Source organism: Phasianus colchicus, chromosome 5 (genome assembly GCF_987193195.1).
Source record: "Phasianus colchicus chromosome 5, bPhaCol1.hap1.1, whole genome shotgun sequence".
NCBI lineage: Eukaryota > Metazoa > Chordata > Aves > Galliformes > Phasianidae > Phasianus > Phasianus colchicus.
In genome coordinates, this window is record NC_143440.1 from 14,471,990 (window position 1) to 14,487,796 (window position 15,807).

Here is a 15,807-nt window from a genome sequence, read left to right on the forward strand (position 1 = left end):
TGCATCCAATACCAAACCTAAGCATTCCTAGTTCTATAGAAGAGGCACTGCCTCAGCTCCTTAAACTGCCTTCATACTCCTGTTTGTCTGATAGACTATGACTTGCTTTTAAGACCTGAAACTAGAGCTATTTGCACTTTATTTGACTTTTCCCTACTAAGTTGTTTTCATAGCTGGTGCTACATTTTTGTTAAGTGCCTGGCAATACTTGCATAATGGTTGCTTATTTCCTTATCAACTAATTTGGAGTAATCATATTGCATACGCAATAGCTCTACATTTCACGCTTACTTATATTCCCACATGCTTAATATTCAGGCCCTCCTGACACGTGCAATAACAGCTCATAAACATTTGTTCCTTAGGACTTTGAAATTAAGAATGAAAAATAAGCATTTGTCCAAATAATTGGTGGAAATTGGCAGGTCTTTAACATCCAGCAGCACATGTGTCTGGTGAAATTTTGCACAATAACTTGCTTTTCACTGCACAACCCAATAGTAAAATAAGCATTACAGACTTTTTCATTCCAAAATTTTGGGGAGAAAATCTGTTATCTAAATGCAAAATACAACAACAAACTCTGCAAAACGCAAGGTTTTCTCTAACTTTTTGCCAAACCTTTATATCTATGGGCCTCTCTGTCCTTGTTACGACATTTAATCGACTGCACACCAAGTAAATGCACTTCTGAATGAGCAGCCCATAAGCTATACAACATCTGGGCACCCATACTTCAAAGGGATGCAAGTCAATTAATATTTTATCCAGCTTTACATTTAATCCAGTTTATCTGGTTTTGAATTGAGAACCAAAAAGTTTTCGAAAAACAATCAAAACAAAAACAAACAAACTACCAATACATGACCTGCACTTTCTTCTACCTTAGTATAGACTCAACTCAAAGCAAATACATGGACACATTTTGTACTATTCCATTACTTATAATCTAAAGCGATATAGGAATTTCAATGAAGGTTACAATATAAGAAATACAAAAACACTATGAACAAGTAGAAGAATGCTAGTTCCATATTTTTTTTGACCGATACACATTATCTATATCCTAAGGGCTCCCAGAAATGACAATAAATAAAAATCACATTTCAAGTATTACACAATCTGACTTAAAAGTAGAAGAGCACCTCACTATAATGTTTCAAGGTGACAACGAGAAAAAAAGGAATCATTAGCAAGTCCAAATTGGATGATGAAAACTCCTGGCACCAAAGCTTATTTCCCTTAAAGAAAGCCTTGCAATGTTGTGGTAAGTTTGGTTGTTGGTTTTTTTTTGTTTTTTTTTTTTTTAAAGCAATGAAAAGGAAACTTCTAGATCTGGTTTTGCTGCTCCGTTGTTCTTGTCTAAGGCTAGAGGAAATTTATGACTTCCTCCTCCTGCTTGCACCACTAAGAAATCTTCCAGAATAAAAGTCTCTTAAACTCTCTGCCTACAAATATATGTACATGTAGGTGATTCAGCTGAGAATGCAAGTTATTTTGTTTGGGAGCCGACACTGCCCTCCAAAACCTACATCTTCTTTGTTTCGTACCCTTTCTAAAGGGGCTATATAAAGTATGTTTGTGCTTCTCTGCTATTTATATCACTGAGAAAGAAGGCCTGAAAATTGGCAGCAGGCATTTCTGCATGTGTCGTACCTCAGAAACGTAAGTATGCCAAGAATTTTCATCTGTGGTTTCACTGCAGAAATAGTCAGATTTCTAGGAATAGGAAAGGAAGAAACTCTCATTCTGCCAGCGAGGTGAAAGAGTTTGATCTTTTAAACACTGTCACACATTTGCTACGGCAAATAATATGAATTTGTTAGGAGGCTGAATTAGACAGTGATAGATATTTTTAAGGTGTTCAAATAAAATATTTAGTTGTTCTCGATTCATTTTTCCTTTTGACGTTACAGTGTACTTAAATTCTGTTATCTTTAGAATTTTTGAGAACAATCTGAAGAGACATAACATTTTAGCATAAAAGAAACGTGGAAAACCTTTTAAAAAAACAAACAAACAAAAAAATAGGCCTATTTCAAGTCATTTCAATACATCACAAAGCAGTAATAAAGATCAAAACACATTTTTCTTCCAATACATATTATCTTATAATCACTCAAGAAGGTGCTGCTGAAATCTAAAGGCCAGTATTTCATTTATGTACTTCTAAATTTGCACTTTACTGCTATTCCACTGGAAAACGAGGGAAGGATTAATATAATTCTCAACAGGCAAGTGCTACCACACATTGTCTGCATGTGAAAATCTTAAGGCTATCAACCACCAGCTGCCCATGGACATTAGCTAAAAACTAAAACCTTGTGTCAAAGCCAAGTGAACTTTTCTTTAGGTCAACAAGAAGATTTACTGGCACTCAGAAAAGTATACACCAACTTCAAGGTAAAAGAGTTTGACGCAAATATCTGAGATAGCCCTATCAGCTCCATATTCCAGCTCCTCCCACCTGGATTGGCTTCTCTTGTCTAAGTCAACTAATGCACAATTCAACGGCCTTGACTTACTGTGAGATGTGAGTTATTGGGGTTAACAGCGTTTCACCCTCCAGGTCAAGCTCATCTGCAAAACTGTTGGTCCTGATGAAGGGTCCTGTGTTCACATCTAAAAACGTCGGGCTTTTTTTCACTGTGAGAAAATATGCAGATAACGGTTATAGCAATAGCATACAGCTTCTTCTGAAACTGACTTATTGCTTGGATTTCTAAAATACTGTGCATTTTAACAGAATATTGTACATTTTAACAGAACATTACAACCAGAAGTTACTACAAAGCTGTGCATACAGCTCAAAGTTCATGAAAAGTAGAACTCTTCTATTTGAAGCATTTCAACTTCTGCTCAGACTTAAAGCTAATTCTTCTTTTTCTGTTGTTTAGACTCCTCATATACTAGAATTTTAAGTATCATAGCACATTATAAAAGTCAATATATGATAATCAGTCATACCATGCACCACTGTCTGCTCTATAGCAGTCATGCATGAACACCTGAATGACAAGATCTGTTCCTCTATGTTATCTCTAATTCAAGCTTATAATTTATAAAAATCATCTCATGGTGCGTAATTACTGCAACTAAGACTAAGAAACCAGGTCTAGATCCCCAAAGGAGCATCAGCATTTTCATGATGATAAGACAGCTTCTCTCACACACTGTCTGAGCCAGTTTATAGGTTCCCAATCCCTCCCTCACTTCAGGGGAAGGATGCCTCATCTATCAACCCATACATGAGTCAAGTGTCGAGATGTGCAGTTCATCACAAGGAGTGCTACAGTGGAAAGGCCATTTCAGGTAGTGGAAGTTCTGGGAGACAGAATTGCTTTGATAACCAAAATGTTCGTGCATCCAAGAAATTAGGCAGAGGGGTATAGATTTCTTTTCTAAACTGCTTCAAACATAAAGAAGGAACCACTTCAAAACACTTCCATGCAATCTGCTTGCACAGAGTGAGGAGAGGTCAAGAGAAGAGCATGGTGTTCACAAAGGGTTCCCTTCCACACATTCTGTTAAAGTAAATCTGCTTCAGAGCACCAGGGAGCTAACTGTCCCATGTACAGCTTTATCATTGCTGACTTGCTCACTGTAAGAGCTGAAAAGCCAGGGAGAAGACCGATGTCAGAAATTACGATCTCCCTCGTGACTTACACATCTGCACTGGAAAAGCACGCTGATGGCCCTCAGGGACTGGAGCACAGAGAGTTTTTTTCCAATAGATCACTAGGCATTTTAGTGGGATGAGGCAGCTTGTTACTTAGTCAGGTCTACAGCCTGCAAAAGTTAATTTTCTAATGACTGAAAAAACATCCATGTTAAGGCTTCAAGGCAAACATTTTACCCAAGCTGAATGAAAGATTTCTAAACTGATAAAACGTCAGCATTTCTTAACCCTCATCCATAAGCAAACATTACTAAGAATTGCCAAAAGGGTAAAGCTGAAGACAAGAAACAGAAGTTTGTCATGATCTCTGCCACTCTGGTACAAAGGCCAGCAATTAGATTCCTGAACACCTAATAGAAGTGATATAAAAAGAAATCCATAGCCATTGGATTCTGAATGGCTTAAAGAAGAAAAATTCAATGGATAATGAGTGAAAAGAAACAGTGAACAGATACAGCAAGGGATATTTACCAGAATTCAGGGGTCCCCAAAATTTATTATCTTTGTATTTGATGGATAGCAATAGAAGGTATGACTATTCAACTGATAATGCTGGGCCAAGTACTATTTTCAAATGGTGAAGAATACACTCCCCCTAACAGGAGAACTCCCACTCTAAAACAGAAGGTCTGAACTTCTTAATCAGTGACTATAATCACAATCACTCACAAGAAATTACTGATGAGTTTTCTACATTACTAACACAATTCTGTATGCCCTATGACATTCATGGAGCTTCTTTTCTGATAGTGGGATGTTTTTATGTGAGAAAACAGCTCACAATTCCTCTTCTGCAAGGAAACCAAAAATTGAAAACATTTTTAAGCATGGAAAACTTAAGTTTTAATTAATGCATTTAGAAAAATAACACCGGCTAGTATTTATTAAAACATTTGCAGTTCACAATCTGAAAAACTTTCCAAGCTTAAAATTCTACTAAGAAGCCTATGCTTTCTTTAAAAACCTGCACTATAATTTTCTGTGCCACAACAGGCAATTCCAGACAGAACACTGCAAGATTTTAGTAATTAACAAAGGTGATGGAGCAATGAAATATTATGAGATTTACCTGGAGAGGAAGGAGCGCTGGAAGATTGCTGGTCTGTGGAAAAGGATGGCCAGGAACGCTGACAATCTGAGTTATAGTAAAGATACACATAAAACAGAGATAGGAGGGGCGGGGGGGAAGAAAGAAAAAAGTTCCAGACAGACAGCTGAGGAGATGCAGACATACCTAAGATGCAGTATGACATTTTTAAAAATAAATAATACTGGGGAATAGAGTCTGGGAAAACTCTTCCAGTTTGTATTGCAAATAAGCAGAATATTAAACGACCACTAGGGGAGGCATCGTGCCTCTTCAAAAATTCTTTGGCAAGGTATTCCTCCCTAGAAGCCAGTCCTATCTTGAAAAATGTCATCTATATGTTTGCCTCCTGCTTCCTGACTTCATGGCTCCCTCAAGTGTTTCCCTTTCAAAGAGTACAACCTTGTACTGCTCTTGGTCTAGTTCCATAGTACAGCTAGCTCCCGCCACTGATGTTGGAAGCAACATGGTACACTGCATTAAAAAAAACAGTTATGACAGCCAGCTTCAATCATTCAAGCCAAGTGCCTGCCTCAATTTAGATTTCTTGGGGAAAATTTTCAGACAGATGACTAGTCAATGCTGAGAAAGACTCTGCAAAACAAAGCATTCATGCTTTATTTCTTTTAAATAATCATAATAGTGCTTTTTTTTTTTTTTTTTTTTTTTTTTAATCTTAAGAACAAAACAAACAAAGTCCAACAAATTTTCCAAGTGTTCTTTCAGCTATAGGCATGCTCCAGCCAAAGCTCTTCAGTCCTTGCTGAACCGAGGATGCCAGAAGAAAGAATGTAATCTTATTCACGGTATGTACAAATTTAGTTTCCCCTCAATTTCTTTGAGTCCCTGTGAGAACGGTTTTAAATGAACTCTCAGGTCCATGACTTTACTCTTTTGGCTGGGAAATTTAAGCTGTGATTGCTGGTAAAGCTCCTCTGATGCTTCTTACTTATAGAGAGCAGGTGATTTCACGGCTCTTGCTCCTCTCCTGAGATTCCACCATGATCAGCCCCAAAAGAGATGCAGTTCTTGGAAATGGGCAAACCAAGACCATGGGGAGTGAGGGACGTAAAGTTTACTTTTTGCTCTTTTACTACCCCTACTACACTTATGTTGCATGTGGATTCAGAAGAGAAACTGAGCTCTGTATTTTCAGATGTTTTAGTCAAAATCCGAGGATCCTTGCACCTGAATAATGAAATCTCTAATGTCTTTAGTGGAAGCAGTGCAGGAAACCTACAGGTGGCTCACAGCACTCTTACAAAATCACAGGTTTGGCTTTTTTTTTTTTTCTTTTTTAACTATATCTAGCTCTAATCCTTTGTCTTTGAGAAACACTCAAACATTGAGAAAATGCCTAAACAAGCATATTAGAAACATCACAGGGCTCCATGGCTGCTTAAGTGATCACAGAATCCAGACAAACAGTAAAATAAAATATTTAATTTATGGGTCCCCATCTGTTCACAAATATCTACAGAGCATTTTTACAGGAACAGATGCATTCACTTCAGGGAGCCCAATTTCAGAGGTCAAATCTGGAAATTCTTCTCACACTCCAATCTATTTGTTTAGAAATTCTTGGTTATCTGAGCACATAACTTAATTGCTAGATGAAGTTTGAGTTATATCATCTTTTTTCTATTGTTTATCCATACACTATCCACTTTTCTGAATTATGAAGAAACAACAGGGATAGTCTATTTACATACAAATATTTATAAGTGCTTTCTTCTTTGTAATGAAACTGTGTGCAATTACAAATGTGAGAATGTGGATTTTGGTCTGTCTAGATCTCCTCAGCTGTACAAGATTTCTTAGAAACTATACAGCACTAGACACACAAAAAGCACTGCAATCAATGTTACTTCATCATAAGCTTGCATGCTACAGATAAAATTTTCCTCCACTTACCAAGCAATTTTAACATTCCTGTTTGTCCTGTATACTTGTAACAGTTTAGAGAGAGTAGAACACAGATAAAAAAGGAAAAAGATAAGTGTCAGAAGAAATTAGAGAAAATCCATTTGTTGAAAGTTACATGGCTGATTTTTGAAGTGGCAGTAGCTGGCTGCCTGCAAATTGAGCTTTAGAAACTCAGTGGTAAAAGGTAGGACTTTTCAAAGCAATGGATTTGTATAGTTGTTTCATTTGATTGTACTGAAAATAGATATCTGTACTCAGAGCGAGTTTACAAATTGAACTGAGTATTTGTCCACCTCTTAACAGCTTTATCATCTCTACTGCCAGATGCAAATCATAGTCATTCTGTAATAGGAGCCAAGAAAGAATGAAAAAGCACAGAAAGAAGGTTGCAGCACATGAAATGTTACAGAAACACATGATCAAGTACACAGAAAGTGGGACTTTTTGTCTGAATTAAAATTGGTGCTAGGTCAAAATTTGAGCAGACAGATGAAAACTCAAGCACCGGTTACTAAAGTATCAATTATGAGGTGATCACCAAACCTTTGGTGGCCCTTTCTTCTTTTTCCTCACACTGTGCCTTTTTGCACAGTGACAGTTAACATAGATGCATACACATTTATCCTCAGCACTTCTGCTTTCAAAATTTGATTCACAGCCGGCTCCATCGACCAGATGGTAGGAGCATACAATACTTTCACATAGCAGACTATGCTCAGAGCTGCCAAGATACGTCAAACCTTTTTGGTTGAGGTACAAGCATGGCAGTAACATGTCTTGAGTAAATTTCGCATGCAGAAGCTAGCAGCTGATATCTCTAATCAATTGAAGAACTGGGGACTGCAAATGCCTAAGAGAGGGTGGCTCCTCCAGCAGGCAGAAACGACAAAGAATCTTAGTTTGTCTACAACAGAGTGCATTCATTAAAGGAACAGCTGAACCTTAACCAGACAAGCCAGCAAAGTCAAAAAGCAAAATTCTCTTACTTTAGTAATAAGGACAAGAATTAGTTCTGTCCTTTCTCTTCTACACATTAACGAGTGCCTACGCATAAATCATTAACAGAAGACAATGCATTCGACAACAAATTGCTTACCAGAATTTTCATATGTATCAAAACAGAAATCAGGTTTTTTGTCATCCGTCACGTGGTCGTAAGTGATGTGTGGAACTGTTAACATCTTATCTGGAGAAGAAGGCCCATTGTCCTTGTCCAGCTTAAATTTCTTCTTTTTAACCTAAAAATGCACATACATTAAATTACAAAGCAAGCCACATTAAATCAGCTCTTCATTGTCTACAGTAATAATGAAGTCCCTAATGACCTATAACCACATAAAAGAGTACATGACCAATTCTACTTTCATCACTCTATACTGTGAATTTCTTAATAAGATTGCATCCCCCCAAACTGGCTAATCACTAGAATTCCATACATCATCATTAGCAAATCCCTTGCCTGCAGTAATAATTGGCTAGCTCTGCAACAGTTTATATAAATGAAACTTTCTAGAATATCTTTACCATTTTAATGGATACAATAAATCATACCTTCAGCAAAGAGCAAGTGGATAGAGTGCTATTGAATTCAGATGAATCTATGATAATATGAGAAATTTTTGTAGAACACCCTCTCCTTCCCAGTGCATGACTACCACACATCCAAAAGAGAGGATGAAGAATTACATAATGTAAAGATACATAATGGAAAGACTTTTTCTTGCTGTATCTTAAATGAATAAACAAACATTCTAAACTGTGGAATAAGATACAGCATACATAGGCACAAGGTGTATTAGAAAACCATAAAATCGATAGCTGTGTGAAGCATCAGGATGTGGGTTACTCTTTTGTTTGTGTGTTTTAAAGTAGTTATAAGTTACAATTTTGGAAATATACATTTTCTGTTTTTTTCTTTGCATATACTTCTGCAAACAACATTAAGTTATGGATTGACATGCCTGAGGTAGATCATTATCGTTCTTTCCCAAATTCATAAATGTGATAAAAAATAATTCAAGCTTGGTAACTGAAGCAAATTAAGTTGCAGCTTAAAATTTTTGCATACTGAAAACCACAAAACTGATTAGTAAACAAAACTTTGAAACCTAGTAAAACTCGGTAAAGCAAAAAAAAAAAAAAAAAAAAAAAAAAAAATTAGCCTCTGGAGTGTAAAAAAATTCGATCTAGTTAAAAACATTTGAAATTTCTATATAAAGAAATGTTAGTTAATGATACCATCACTGATTTCTTTGGTTTTGGACTGGGTGACAGCAAATGATAATTTCTGGCCGGTCTTCGAATATATATTTTCCATGTCGAAGAGTCTGGGTTTTCTGCTGCATAGCACCTCCAGGCAGTCTAGAGAAAAAGTTGTGGCAATGAAACAATCAATGCAATAGGATTTGTAGCAACCCATACTACACAGTAACTTCTTAAGTCAGCACATAAGAAATCTATAAGCACTCTGTAGTTTCTCCCATGAAAAACAGCAACTCAGAACAGTTCAGAATCCTTAATCAGTAAACAAAAAACACTTAGTTTGAGCTGGGCAAAATGGAAAGTAAGACCAATGTTTTCAAGTACTACTTGTACTTGCATTAGCAGCAAATAATAAAAGAGAATTCTAGACAGGCCTCGGGAGACTGGAGCTGAATTTCTTGCTCTGCCCCAGTTTCCCTCTGTGATTTTGAAACTTTGAATGCTTTGCCTATTTCATCCCATGTTTCAGGCCCCTAAACAGAAAATAAATAAATAAATAAATAAATAAATATATATATATATATATATATATATATATATATATATATATATATATATATATATAATTCTTCCATAAGAGTACTGTCAGGAAAAGAAGCAATTGTCATATGGTCAGTAGGGCTATATTCTTACAAGGAAGTGATGATGATGGAGCACATGATGAAACAGCACAATTAGTTAAGCAGAAGCCAAAAAACAAAAGCAATCTTCCACCTCCCCCAACAACCAATGATTAAAGTACTAAGTTCAAAGAGCAAAGGAGGAAAAGCAGGGCTAGGAAATGAGACCAGAGACAAAGTACTGCTGCATTCTCTCTTAAAATGTAAATACGTGATCAAAGATGATTAAGAATTAGTCTCCAGATTAAAACGGTAGATCCTCACTTCTACACTATATATATATAGTGTAGAAGTGAGGATGTCTTTTATATATATATATATATATATATATATATATTTCACATACACTGAAGCAGGAAAAGGCAGAATACACAAGATGAAAGAAATAAAGCAATGCAGAATGATAGAGAAAAAGCAGACAGCATTTGGAAACTAAAGGATCAAACAATCATATAATTCCCACCACGGTTAATAGGATACTGGAAGAAACAAGTGGATTCTAGAAGAAAGCAAGAAGGAATACAAGAAAAAGAATTGCTAATTTCAGTTGTTGCCCTCTCCTGAACTTATTTCACAAACTTACTGGCTTAAAAGTAACTGCTTTGTAAATCAGATGCAGAGAAATTATTCAATTGGGCTTCTAGAGATGCACAACTACTAGCAAATAGTAATAATCAGTACTAATAACAAGTAGTCAACAATTCACTGTCTTTCCTCCACTCTTTAGTATTTCAGATGAAGCCAAGTATGACATTCTAGACATGCAGTCTCAGACTTCCCAATAATTTGGGGTTGATTTCCAGAAGAATCAGTGGGAACACCAAGCGCCCATTCTTTGCAAAACTGTACCTTTTTCTGACCATGTAATCCAAACAAAACACAGCGAGTCTGAAGACTTTTGGTTAATCTCTAGCTAACACCAGAGCTCTAAATTTAAAACTTTTTCACATTAACTCTGGGACTGTTTAGTTTCAAGCATAAACTTTACAGTTAGCTACTGTTTCCATAAAGAGCCTGACCTGGAAATCCACATTCACTCATGAAGGTGGAGAAATAAATCATACAAGAAGGCAAAAATGATACAACGTAGGGGTACATCTACATTTCTTTTGAATTTGATTACATACTTCTACAGCTACATGCAGAAACTGAGTGAGGGGGAAACAAGGAGGAAAAAATCCTGCAACAGAATCAACACTAATACTTCTTGTGAGTTGAATGCCAGCTTCACACAGAACTGCAACCATACTTCTAATAGATGGTATTAAGTTTTCTGCCTCTATCGAATCCTACAGAAAAAATTGATTTTGCAGAATCTCACATTTCCCAGTCATCTCCAATTCAATTCTCTGAAAGCTGAGATTTTTAAGAATTTATTTGTACAAAGGAAAATGCAATATATCTGACATTTGTTTCTACAAGGAACAATATTGTTTTAAAACATGATTTTGCATGAAGCCTCTTCTCTATTTTTCACTATTGTAAACACAGCATTTCATAACTTTTTCCACAGTTAAACTGTTCAGTAGCCACAGGATAACCTTCAGTTTCTACTTTAAACTGCTAAAGCAAAGAATTTGACCTGATTTGGGAGTGAAGTTTCCTGCTCATTCGTTGGAAATACCACTGTAAACACAAAAGTGGTTTAAGAGACTTGTATCTCTAAGTTCTACGCAATTTTCTACGTGAATTAGGCCATGGAACATTGCCAAGTTGTGAAAAAAAGTATAAATGGAGAAAAATGATAATACGCGAAATGCAAGAACTTTGTACCTGTATGAGAGAGGCAGCAGCTGGAATTTGACGGTTGAAATGCTTCTGTCTTTGTTTCTGCTGTACCTTCAGGGCAAAGCCTGAACCAAGGATTCCCTTTGGGAACAGAGAAAACATACAACTAATTTTTTAAAAAAATATATTTTTAAAAGGACGAAAGAAAGCATACAAGCTTGCCAAATTATGTTGTATTAATAAACTCCCATTCAGCATCATAAAACCCCACTAATTACTTAGAGGAAATGACTTAATACTGTTTTTAGACTCAGTTAATATTACTTGTTGAAACAAACTATGAGTTCTCTCGTGCTCTGATTCAAAACCTGTTTAAGTCTGCTGAGTTCAAAGACTAAAAAGCAAGCAGAAGTGGTAATTCATACCCTCCAAAAGCCTCATAAAATGCTTGTGCAGGAGAATGACAGAATAGGGAAAAATATAAACCTGATGTGCTTAACTTCATTTTTATTATTAATAAAGCTTTGGCATGGTAAGATTCAGGTCACAAGAAAGCCTTTTTAACTGTAGTATAGCAACTCCTACATTTATACATTATCCTATGCAGGGATGGGAAGACAAGAAAAAGGAAAAGGAACATTAAAATTAGTCAGGACTAAGGTGACTTTAACTTGAGGCCATCTTAAGCATTTTCAGGATAAGCAGCACGGCACTGGAAGCAGCTTCCAAACATAGTTTAAAGTCCATAATTAAGTGTAAGGCAAGTCACTTACGTGGTCGTGTGCATTTAAAGGTTTTACTACCAGAAAGATAAAAATACCGAAATCTTCCATAAATCAGCTTATATAACTGCACCTACTCAAAAAAGGACGATCTGCTTTCTGCAGTCCAGGTATCAGGGCAGCCAGTGATCTTGGCTCAATCTGTAAGAACTGTATTAATCACTCAGTGCTTTGAAAGAAACAGGAAAGACCTTTCCTATTACAATCATTGAGCCGAGATCAAAGACTTAACGATGATCAAACATCCCATGTTTGGAAAATGCAGGATCACTGCTAGACCCAGAACTCACACCAGTTTTGTTTAGCCACAGCAATTATTTTTGTCTGGGATCTTAGACAGTTCCCCTCATTTAAAAAGGAAGCAAGGCAGTGTGCAACAGTTACCACTAGAGCTTCAAATCCTAAGTTTCCCCTTATGGCCAACTCACAGAAACTGTTCAACTCAGTAATAGAATCTCAGTGATAAAGGTGGTGCTGGGGTATTCTTTCATTTCTACATGAATGCAGAAAAGCATTACTGTGAACGTGGGGCTGGTATACATGTATTTATATGACATCTTGCTGTCTTTCAAGTCCAAGAAGAAAAACAGCCAAAAAAGCAGATTTTCACATTTCTCTTGCAGGTCATTTCATTTACTAAGTCTCTCTTCTAATCAAGGTACAAATGTGAAAGTAAAAAGTTAAGGGGAGAATATATCTTGAAGACAAACTAATGTTGGAGACTTAAAAATCTATACTTTAAAAGTACTCAACCTTTTGAAGAGTAGTTAAGTGACTGCTTTTAAATAGCCACTTCAGTTTTAACAGCTGCTGTTAAATATTGTGAAGAATTTTTGTGGAGGTATTGGTATAAAAATATTATTATTATCCATCACAAGCTTATTCCCACCACTTCCCTGCCACAGTCATACTATGCTAATACAGCTGAAAAGCTTGCTGAAAAATAAAGCTGGCAAGATTTTGACAGTAGGAGATATTCTATTCAGATCCAGATTTTTTTTCATCCAATTTGCATCCAATTTCACAGACCTTTTGACAGCACAGTTCAGGCTGCACAAACATTTTAAAAGCACAATTTACAAGTACTGCTGAAGTTTTGAAAGCAATACCCTTAACGACTCTTTGCACTGAACAATTTTGGGTTTCCAAACCGCAGTCTAGGTTTTGCTGATCTTGAATTTACTTTTGGTACTCGGGTACCCCATATCTTATTAGAAAATACTAATCTGTCTTCAGCGCAAAGAGCCGATATATCTTTAAAATCTCATCCCTGAATCACTTTTGAATATGAGACTTTGGCCATAGTCATATATTAACTTGGCAAGCAGATGCATTAGCTGCCAGCATCACTGCACCTGAGTGCTTACTGCTACCTCTGCCAGCAACACCGTTTCTGTAGCTCTGCCAGAGGAAGAGTGTGCATAAGAACCCTCCAGTTTACCTTGGACTTAATCAGTTGAATAAACTACGAGTAAATGACTTAAAAAGTCAAAACATTAAGTCACGGAGCCCAGAAGTAAACAACATGAGAAGAACTTTCTTTGCACTTCCTAGATGGGCAGAAAAGGTGTTCTGATTTACACATCCCTTTCTCAAATGCACAGAAAATCTAATGTTGCATACAGTAAGGACTCTATGTTTGGTTTTAGATTCTGAAGTTTAAGGAGTTATTAACAAAAAGCTTTCTCTGACAATGAATGGATCAGCATCAAAAAAATGACCTACCGCAGGTAGTGCAAAGAATGAAATTGCAAACACTGAAAAACAGGAAGCAATGGTCTTTCCAATCCAAGTCTGAGGCACTTTATCCCCATAGCCAATAGTTGTAACTGTCACCTGTGAGGAAAAAAAATACATAGAGCTTTACAGAAAGTTTTAACGCGTCAGTTTTGGTTGGCTTTTCTTTATTTCATTTTCATTAATTTATTATAAAGAAACATTAGTTGCGTTCCTAACTTTCCCAGTGACAATCTGTGTGACATTAAGAAGGCAGTTCCCTGCTCTCAGTCTGCTTCCTCATCCATAATAGAATGAAGGAGGTACAGGAAATTGAATTACAATAAAATACGTGTTTAAAATCTTGTAAAGCAAAACCATTAAAGTAAGTCTTCGTGGCTTAGTCAACTTTACAGTATACGAGTTTCTGGGATGTGGGCTGCCTGCCCATACCATACCCTGCCCTTAGAGGGAAGTTCTGAATTGCTGATTTTCTTTATGGGCAGGAGAAGTTTGCTGAGAGAATTTCAGGGCTGTTGCAAAGAAAGACTGTACGTATGTACACACACTGTAACTATGGAATAAAAATGGGGTCAGACATGAAGTATTCTAGAGAATAATGTTGGCATAAACAGCAAGAGAAGCAGAAAAATTTCCATGCAGCGACAGATCCTTAAAACAGGCTAATGAATCATAAACTCGGACAGAACATCGAGAGCAAGAACAGATAATTTAATGCACACATACAGGAAACATCTGTTGAGTTTGGGTTCCACTGAAGTAAAGATTACCACCATGGTGATGTAGCATAACAAGGCTTAATAAGTCATTATTTACAGGAGTTCAAGGAAAGAATGGATTTGTTTGAAGCAGAAGGGATAAATTTGGCATCTGAGAGCAATTTAAATTCACCTATGTCACAAGCTATTCCTGAATTTGGAAATTAAAGAGATTTTTATCTGTGGCTTTGAAGAAGGTTAACCAAACCAGAACATTTGAAACACGTGAAGATCTCAAGCAGCTGAAGCACACCTCAGCTGCTGGCTTTTCCCTCTGAAAGCATGAGCTTCAGCCACACAGGCCACAAAAGACATCAGTCCCAGACAGCAATACCCACACACCATCCCTCCTGTGCCCTGCAGCTACTCCCAGTTCACCTGTCTGCTTCACTGCACAGTCCCTAGCAACTGCAGAAACACAGGCAGCATCTCCAGAGGAGGAAAGAACAGAAAGGAAGGGCAGATTTATAGAAGTGAGATATTTCTTAATGGCGTGAAGGAATGGAGAGCTTGGGAAATAGATGGTTGTGACAGGTGGTTCAGAAGTGCTGCCATCTGTCACATTAATAGCCATCCATTCCTATTAAAAGATGAGACACCAGAGGGAAACACTGTATATTTATGTTCCCGCCTGAGTTGTACCTGAAAAACACCTGAAGCAAGCCATCGACTCTCACTACCCACCTCCCAAGCAATTTATCATTCTGTGTCTGTCACATGCATGACAAAGGGACAGCTGTGGCTACTTGAAATGATGATGATACAAGTTTGTTGCAAGTCACTGATGGATTAAAATGAAATAATGTTCTGGATAAGTTCTTAAACTGTGGCTCATTTCCAAGCCTTGTTCCCATCCAACACAAGGATTAGTAAGGTAAGGCCAGTACACAAATACCTTAGTGTGTATTCTTGATATTGTTGAAAAGCCTTAATTCAAAGCCTTTGAAGGAACTGAAGTGATTATTTTTATCCCGCAAACCCATATAAGAGGTTCTGTTTAAAGGAAATTCTAAATTTTAATCACAATTTTTCTGCTCACAAAATGTTGTCTTACAAAAACAAGCGAATTCTGGCAATTGTGATGTCCTCCAGCACCATCTTACATCAAAGATTATGAGATAAGCTGTTTTATGCCTCAGTTTTGAAAAACTTTATACAATCATATCACTGAAAAGTAGTATCAACTACTGTATATTGCAATCTTAATGCCCTGTTTAAATACATACAT

The 15,807-nt window shown here is 36.7% G+C and overlaps 1 protein-coding gene across 4 annotated transcripts in view; it reads right to left on the bottom strand.

Annotated features, from left to right (window-relative positions):
• Positions 1 to 15,807, bottom strand: part of KCNQ1 (potassium voltage-gated channel subfamily Q member 1) — a 335,168-nt gene that overhangs the window by 221,467 nt on the left and 97,894 nt on the right. For 3 of the 4 annotated variants that reach the window (XM_090140574.1, XM_090140573.1, XM_090140576.1), the window contains exons 7-12: positions 13,810 to 13,920; positions 11,348 to 11,443; positions 8,931 to 9,053; positions 7,789 to 7,930; positions 4,749 to 4,814; positions 2,526 to 2,646 (exon numbers count right to left, since the gene is read on the bottom strand). In XM_090140574.1, the coding sequence (XP_089996700.1) occupies positions 2,526 to 2,646; positions 4,749 to 4,814; positions 7,789 to 7,930; positions 8,931 to 9,053; positions 11,348 to 11,443; positions 13,810 to 13,920 (659 nt within the window). The remainder of the gene's footprint in view (positions 1 to 2,525; positions 2,647 to 4,748; positions 4,815 to 7,788; positions 7,931 to 8,930; positions 9,054 to 11,347; positions 11,444 to 13,809; positions 13,921 to 15,807) is intronic. The other variant, XM_090140575.1, reaches the window with a different exon arrangement.